The sequence below is a fragment of the Rhamphochromis sp. 'chilingali' genome, assembly GCF_963969265.1.
Source record: "Rhamphochromis sp. 'chilingali' genome assembly, chromosome: 14".
Lineage (NCBI taxonomy): Eukaryota > Metazoa > Chordata > Actinopteri > Cichliformes > Cichlidae > Rhamphochromis > Rhamphochromis sp. 'chilingali'.
The window spans coordinates 36,315,296-36,323,743 of record NC_137941.1 but is presented as its reverse complement, the minus strand read 5'-3'; the positions used below and the strand labels follow the sequence as shown (position 1 = coordinate 36,323,743).

General features: G+C 40.0%; 1 protein-coding gene across 6 annotated transcripts; it reads right to left on the bottom strand.

Annotated features, from left to right (window-relative positions):
* Nucleotides 1-4,432: 4,432 nt before the first annotated feature.
* On the bottom strand, nt 4,433-7,878 carry LOC308410430 (uncharacterized protein). Of its 6 annotated transcripts, none has more exons than XR_013974185.1 (4): nt 7,671-7,878; nt 6,109-6,159; nt 5,753-5,848; nt 4,433-5,209 (listed from the first exon to the last, which is right to left on the bottom strand). XR_013974185.1 is itself a non-coding variant. In XM_080903768.1 (4 exons), exons 1-4 carry the CDS (start codon nt 7,333-7,335, stop codon nt 4,892-4,894), a joined length of 480 nt encoding a protein of 159 aa, XP_080759894.1. In that variant the 5' UTR covers nt 7,336-7,419; the 3' UTR covers nt 4,433-4,891. The 6 variants fall into 6 exon arrangements, 1 of the variants encoding a protein (XP_080759894.1); XR_013974186.1 differs by having other exon boundaries at nt 6,105-6,159; nt 7,671-7,857; XR_013974187.1 differs by lacking the exon at nt 7,671-7,878 and adding an exon at nt 7,321-7,419 and having other exon boundaries at nt 6,105-6,159.
* Nucleotides 7,879-8,448: the final 570 nt, after the last annotated feature.

The following is an 8,448-nucleotide window of genomic DNA, read 5'->3' as shown; positions in this document are numbered from 1 at the left end:
CTATATAATGATGTGCTACGTGATTGCTAGCGACACAGCTATGTTAGCATAAACACAGTGAAGCTGGAGGATGAACGCTAACACTTTTCCACTCGATAAAAGTTAACGTGAAGGTTCCTGATGGTTAGAGACAAATGCAATCGCATGGCAGGATGCTGTAAACAGACCAAACTTCAGTCAGGAGAACAACTGAGATAATCCATCCACAATATGAGGTTAGTCATTCATATACTGCTGCATGGGCTGTAGTTACACCAGAAGGGTTTAAAATCTGAGCTGTAAAATGAACACAGTTAATAAAAACTCAGAGAGGCCGACAGTGATCACTGACTGTTTTTAGGGGCTTGTTCAGATTAAATAGAACAAGATACAAAACATTAAAACATGTTAAAAACACAACAGCCTTATTAAAGCCTGTTCATACTTCATCACTTGAAGACCGGATGTCCCACCTGCTGTGACTGTTTTCATGCAGCACAGCTGTTGTTATTATCACTTGTCACATCCTGTTTATGACAGTTAAATAAATAACATTCATATAAGAAATCAAATTGTCTTGTGTAAGCTGTATGTGGTGTGAAATATGCCTATACTACTGTACTTTAACGTCGGTGATAAGGGTGGTACTTCGAGAGCCATTTATTTTATGGGGTGGTCCTCATTGTGAAAAGAGCCACTGTCTCAGCCCAACCCAGCAGTGGCTGTGAACAGGCTTCCACTGTACTGTACCATGTTTGATGCTGTGCTCTCCCACTTCCTGATATCTGAGTCTTCAGATAACAAAAATGACTGTCCTGTAATTATTTATCAGCACTTTACAATGTGAATTAACAAGATCGCATTAACACCAAACCATCTGCAGATTAAAACAAGTCGGTGTTATACTTTACACACTTGTACAAGTTTTAATCTATTCCATTGGGTTAGGTTGGAAATTATCGCTCATTTTCTTCTTCTCTGCTCTCTTTTTTCCACCTTTATCCTCGGTCCCATCAACTCATCACCACATGGAAAACAAAGTTGCTGAGAATTGTAATGTATTTTATTATTTATCATATATATTCATAAATATTGCTGGAACACTGCTGTGGATCTTTCTGGCAAACAGGAACACCTCACACAGGTTTGCTGCCACCGAGCATGTGCTCATTACAGGACAGTGGTGTTATTAACACGTTTACTCATAAGACAACAGTAATACCTGCTTTCCTGCAGGGCAGTGAAGTTCCTTGTGTGACCAAGCTCAGCAACAGCAGCCTTGCAGCCTCTTCCACTCCAGGGAGCGCCTTGTTTATAAAAGGCCGGCCTACCTCTGCCTTTGCTGTTGTTACAGTGGGATTAGATTTTTTATTTTTCAGAGAGCTCTGTTGCTGCCATCAGGCTTTATGTTTCATCACAAAGAGACATCAAAGGCGGAGGAGGAATTCCAGCCGTCCTTTCTTTGTGCCGACTGGAGAAACCCAGATCTGTGTGTGTGTTCTCAGCATCTCCTTTCTCCATGAGGAGGGAGGGGCTACGGGCTCTGTCACTGTGTGCAGTCAGCCCGTTCTCACTCCCGAGGCGTAACATGTCGACGTTTTGTCACGTCCCGCGGCGTTCCTGAGGAACGCGAAAGGAGACCTTCAGCGTTCTTATGGTACGCGGCGGGTTACGGCTGGAATCCAGTGCAATGACGCTCCCGCGGTAATAGACGTTCCAGCCCTAAACCTAACCTTATCTCTAGCCCTGACCATAACCTTATTCCTGATCTTAACCAGGACTATAATGATGTTAAATAGTGTGTTTCTAATTTGAAGAAAAAGAGCGAACATGTGTAGATGGAGTCCAGACGGTTCTCATATTTCCTCTTTTTTCCGAGGTCGTCATTTAGGAACGTGGTGGGTAGCCGAAAACGTAATATGGTGACGATTTGTCACCTAGCGTAAAATGTTACGAACGTGTTGGTGCAGTACAACACCGAGGCTATGAATACTACATTTTACTTTTTAATTGTGACATTAAGTTTGGGGTCCCCACAGCAGGCGAATCTACATATGTGATGTGGCAGATTTTTACAGTTTTTTTAAGTTGCTTCTCCGTCCTCCCAGTTTGACAGAGAGCTTTCACATGTTAGACAAATGTGTTAACTGCTACACCATGGAGCCACCATGAAAGTCCAACAAGTATTTAAAGAGTCAGTAAAGATGGTCCAGGTCACCGGAGCCAAAGCTGAAGGCTCTTCTTAGTATTTTAGTATTTATTTATTTATTGTCATTGTCAAGAACAATGAAATTGCGTTTGGGGCTTCCATACAACCCAAAAAAAAAGAAGAAAATAATAAATACCCCTTAAAACCCAAGTGTACATATTTAACCCAGTGTGACTCCAATGCAATAAGACAATCCTTAGCAATAATGTTCGTAGAAATTCAGACAAAGACCTGAGAAACATGACAAAATACAACAATGCAACCCATTCAATATTATTGTACTGTGAGATATGATATCAGATATGATAGTTATCTATTTAAGAAAGAGGGGGGGGCAGGAGGGGGAAGAGAATAAAGATATGATGCACCAATGCAGACCAGTTCATTGCTATTAAGAAGTTGGATATGGTTATTGTCCGTGAGAGGGGGGCAGAGAGTTCAGGAGCCTCACAGCCTGTGGATACAGGCTGTTGGCCAGTCTGGATGTTCTGGCCTGTATAGACCTGTACCTTCTCCCTGAGGGCAGCAGATGGAAAAGGTGGCGCGCAGGGTGATGTTGGTCCCGCAGGATACTGTGCACCCTCCTCAGACAGCAAGTGGGGAAGATATTACTGATCTCTGGCAGACTTGTTCCAATAATTCTGCCAGCTTCTTTCACCACCCGCTGGAGTGCTTGCTGATTGGCCTTGGTGCAGCTGGGGAACCACACTAGAAATCCATACGTCAGAACGCTGCTGATGGCACAGTTGTAGAAGTTCAACATCAGAGGTCTGGGAATGTGTGCGCTCCGCAGTCTCCTCAGGTAGTAGAGGCGCTGTTGGGCCTTCCGTGCAACTGAGGTGATATGGTTGCCCCAGGACAGGTCCTCGGTCACAGTTACCCCCAAGAATTTAAAACTGCTCACCCTCTCCACCGCCTCACTGCCAATGAAGAGAGGCAGATGGTTGTTATGGCCCCTCTTCCGGAAATCTACAATGATCTCCTTGGTCTTTTTGGTGTTTAAGACCAAGTTATTGTCGTGGCACCATGACTCTAGTTGTTGCACCTCTGTCCTATAGTTTGTCTCATCATTGTCGGATATAAGTCCGAGCACTGTGGTGTCATCTGCAAACTTAACAATGAGATTGGACGCGCAGGAGGAAATACAGTCATGGGTGAAGAGAGTGTATAGCAGAGGGCTCAGAACACACCCCTGAGGGGCACCGGTGTTGACCACAAGGGTGGAAGAGGTGTTCTTACCCACTCTGACACTCTGTCTACGGTTAGTGAGGAAGTCCACAATCCAGTTGCACAGAGAGGAGTTAAGTCCCAGTTGGTGGAGTTTGGGACGGAGTTTGTATGGCCGGATGGTATTAAAAGCCGAGCTGTAGTCTACAAAGAGGAGCCGTGCATAGGTGTTCCTGTGTTCCAAGTGCTTCAGTAATGTGTGCAGCACTGTGGCGATCGCATCCTCGGTTCTTCTAGAGCAGGGGTGTCAAACTCAAACACACAGTGGGCCAAAATTCAAAACTGGAACAAAGTCGCGGGCTAACGTTAATATTTATTGAAGAAAAATCTTCCTCCAGATATGAGAATGAATCTTTTCTTATGGATTCAAACACGTTTTGCTGAAAAACTGAATATGGAACAAGCAAAGTGTTAGGTTTTGTATTGTTGGTTGTCATTTATGCTTAGAAATATCTAACCATTTATGCTTAGAGGTGTATAATTAATTGTGTAGTGATAGGATGTGTGATCTTTAGCAGGCTGCAAAGGCTTGGTGTGTATTCCACACTAGAATGCACACCTACATCCTACACTGTAAAACCTAATAAGTTCACAGAACTCAAAAATTGTTGTGTAACAGATTACACAACAATTTTTTAGTGATGTTTTTAAAAGTTTTAAGTTTAACTAAAATAAAAATTATAGTTGCAGTTGCCTTAAATTACCTCAATGTTAACTCATAAATGTTGATATTCCTCAACTTATAATTAGGGAGTAATAAACTCAAAATGTTCAATTTTTTCAACTTAATTAAGGTGGGAAATACACTCAAAATATTTTACATATTGCAACTCATACGATGTGGGAAATAAACTCAAACTTTTTCATATTTTCTAACTTATAATATGGGAAATAACACTTAAAATCTTCAATATTTTTTAAAATACTGTGGGAAATACACTTACAAATAATTCTAAACTGTTTACCCAGTAAATTATAATCAGCTAAAAGTGTTAGAAAACATGAAAGTAACAACACTAACAATTTAACAACTTTTTATTAAACACAATGTGCTTTTAAAAAGGCACAAACAACAGAGCTCACTCATAAAAAAGTGCTTCATAAATAAAACAAGAGAAAAAGACTCCAAGGGTCTCCATCTCAATTCTAAAATTCAATAACATTTTCAGTATTAACAGCAATTGCAGCTATTAGAACATTGATGCATTTAACACTTACTGTACCTTGACAGCTGCAGCTCACTTTCTTTTTTAAAAATACATAAAAAAAACAGTACTGGTTTCCACTGCTGTACTTATAGGGAACAAACATCAAGGCAGTGCATTTACGTATTAGGCAACAGAACATTAAACATGAATAGTGAACTGAACAGTCATTCATCTTAAATGTGAGGTAGAAGAGGCAAATGATTAGGAAAAAAACAAACAAAAAAGCTTCCTCAATACTCAGCTCAACAAGTAGTCCATTCTGAGTGATTCACTCATTGAACAAATCATTCTTCAGCATCAGTAGACGCCCTTTCAGTGGTTTGTTGTCCTCAAGGCACATCACAACCTTCTGGATAAATGTGAATGTAAGCTCAAGTTTCTTTGGGTATTGTAGGTCTAATGCATAGATGTACCCAAAGAGCAGGAGAAATGACTCAGCCAGATTTGTGGGACCATTCACAAGTATTTCATCCTCAACGACAATGCAGATGCTTTCGGGACTGAAGAGGGCCGAATCAGTAGTGTCATCCGTGACAACTGTCAGCAGAGCCACAGGAGTGTCAGTGAGGTCTGGACCATCTGCTGACTGCAAAACAAAAATAATACAAGAATGAGTTCAGCCCCACAAGGACACAAATCATGCTATTGATTAGAGGTGTGAATCTTCATAAGTCGCACGTTTCTTTTAGGATTATAATGTCAACGATTTAATTTGATATTGCGATACATCATGATGCATTACAATAATCTTAATTTGGGGTTGGTTTCAAAACATATGTGTAAATAAATGTTTTCAATAATAAATATATGCCAAGATATTTGTTTTTGTTATTTACCAAACATTTCTCTGACCACAACATGGCACCTCCAAAAAAATAGAACACTTGAATTTTAAAAAGGGAGATAGTTTTTATCTGCAGATTTTTTTTGTATAATAATCTTTCAACTATTTTCATGTTTTCTGGTTTATGCGTAACAATCTTCTTGCAATCTTATTCAACAATAGTTGATATATGGGAGAAAACAAGTCAGATGAGGACTGTGTTGAACATCCTTCCTGATATACACCCTGGTTCTCCTTGAGTTCTGAGCGATGTCATATGGTTGATGCTGAGGCCAGTACACTTACATCACAAGTCCTGAATAACGTGGAGGCATCTTCACGCAGGTACACAGGAAGTGCACGAAGGACGAGGGCCCGTCTTGTATTTACATCATGCTGTTCCTAGATGAACACACAATATCTATTAGAATAGTATTTACACAAATGCAGAGTAAAAACAAAGTGTTGGATAGCCATGTTCTGATTGTCATTGTTATAGATCAGGGGTGTCCAAACTTTTTGTGTAACGGGCTAAACCTGTCAATCTAGAAGGGTAACCCAAAAAAAATCTAAAAATTTTGAATAATTCAAGGCAAAATTCTCTAGTTTCTTTGTATTTATTTTTTATTTAAATTGGGACACAAATTATAAAACTCACCCACTGACAACTGGTGAAATGTTGACTCTCTGTAGCGCTCTTTGCAGTCTGATATCTGTAAACAATATGTGCACAAAGACGACTTATTAATGTTCAAAAACATTTTTTGCACAGCACACACACACAAGTAGTCAGCTGATCTCATCTGATGCAGATCTGCTCCTTGATCAAGTGACATTTGTCCGGATTTTTGGCACGAGTGACGTCGAATCAGCACCGCAGCTGGATGGCCCGATTTACATACCCAGCGCAGCTGATACTCACTACAATAATTTACTAAGATTATATGCACTCCTGTTATTAAGTCCAGTTCAGTCTGTTAATGTTAACCGTTTCAAACTAATGTTGATAGGTGTGTTGCTAAGCTTAATAACTTAAATAACAAACTTGAAATTTACCCGTCCTATTTTCCCTTTTATTGTTTTTTCTCTGTGCTGTAAATCTTCTGTCTAAGAAGAAATCTGAGGCTGCTGTTCTGAAAATAAGCTACCAAAGCTTTTTCTGAATGAATCAATAAAGATCCATTTATGGAAAGCTGTGATGAAAGCAGTTTTGTCTTTAATTATATTCAACAATATAACATATTCGACCACTTTTAAGTGATTTTGTGATCTTTAATACACTTTAATACACTAAAGTTAAGGTTATTTACCTAATTTCTAGTAAGTAGCCCTCAGTGAAAAAAGTTTGGACACCCCAGCCTTACAGGTTAGGGAGTATTTGTGATCCGCGCAGTCTGCATCAATGATTCTTTCTTAGCCTGGGAGCAGAACGCGGCTCTTTATTTTCATTTCATTTCAATTTATCTAGCAAAGATCGATAGGGTCTGGCTTAAAGGTGTCAAGGAGGCGCCTCAGTCTGGCTGGTTGAGCCTTGTCGAATTAGCGCGAACAATTTAGCTGAACTTCGTTCGTAGCACCGAGTTCGACCAGTGTATAATGTTAGGCTGAATCAGGCGATGCATTTTTCCGCAAGCCTTGACTTGTAGAGCTCGCTTAGTGGAATACCCCTCTAAACTGTTAAAAGGATTTCGAGATTATCTCACAACCACACATTTGAGACTACGAAAAAAATACAAACATGTGTCTAATTACCATCATGATAACACACTCATGTTGTTTATTATTGTTCGCTTCATGCTAGCACACACACACAGCTCAACAGCGTAAACTACTGACTGTGTAACACGGACACTTATTGAAATAAGTATACTCACAATACGCACGTACATTACCGGCGAATACGACAACCAGTGGAAAGTTTTAGTAGAAAGTTCAAATGCATGGAGCTAGAACTGCCACCGTCAACTTCCCGGGAAAGAATACAATGCATTATGGGAAATGTTGTCCCCCACGGAAAACCGCCAAAACGTTACATCATTCTAATTTGAAATAACATTACGTATTTGTCACATTAGAAAACTTCTAAAATTACAATTACTTGGATTCGAATTCATTTATAACAAACATTCACTGTGCACAAAGTACGAATATATTTCCAGTAAAAAATAAAAAAGAATGTTTATCGAAATTAAATTTAAACAAAACAAAAACACGTTAGACTTACCAAATTTAGGGCAGTTGATGAAAAAAAATAAGGTGGTGGTCGTGGTGGGTTGAAGTTGGGGACTCTTAATCCACACGGGCTGGCCAAAACTTCCCCGTATCAAGGTAAATTCAAGATGGCTGACTAAGCTTTCCTGAGGGAGCGACAAGACTCCACCCACCAGAACGTCACTAATATATGCTTCTTAAACTTTTTGAGCGTTCCAAAAAATTTAGCTAAAAAATATTGAGCCCTATTCAATTAAAGCTGCATAAAAGCCAACAGAGCTCAATACTTTATAGTTTGCTCAACTACAAAACGACATTTGAGTGTTATGAGCTTATTAGTTATGAGCTAGAACAACTGTTAGGGATTACAGTGTAGGAGCATGAGAGAGGTCGTACCTTGTCTTATTGTTTTACGGTAGGATTAACATAGCTACGTCTGTTCTAGTCTAAGTGCCTTTTCTTTAGATGAACTGTTGGATTTTCCAGACCAGCAGGTTAAGGGAAGTTGTTTATGGGGTCACACTCTGACCCCACACACACACACACACACACACACACACACATGGGGGCAAGGTACTCTTTGTGTGTATGCATATTCATGTAACCACAATAAAAGGAGTGCTATGGGGAACCTGGCTGAGAGTCTGACGGAGGTCAAGTGGTGGAACGACGCTTGACTCCAGGCAGGTCTCCCTCATGCATGAGTAACATGAAGAACTTTGCCTACTTGGTGTTCAATACTTTTGCTGTGTAATTATATTGTCTTCAACGTTCCAGCGAATAGGTTCAAG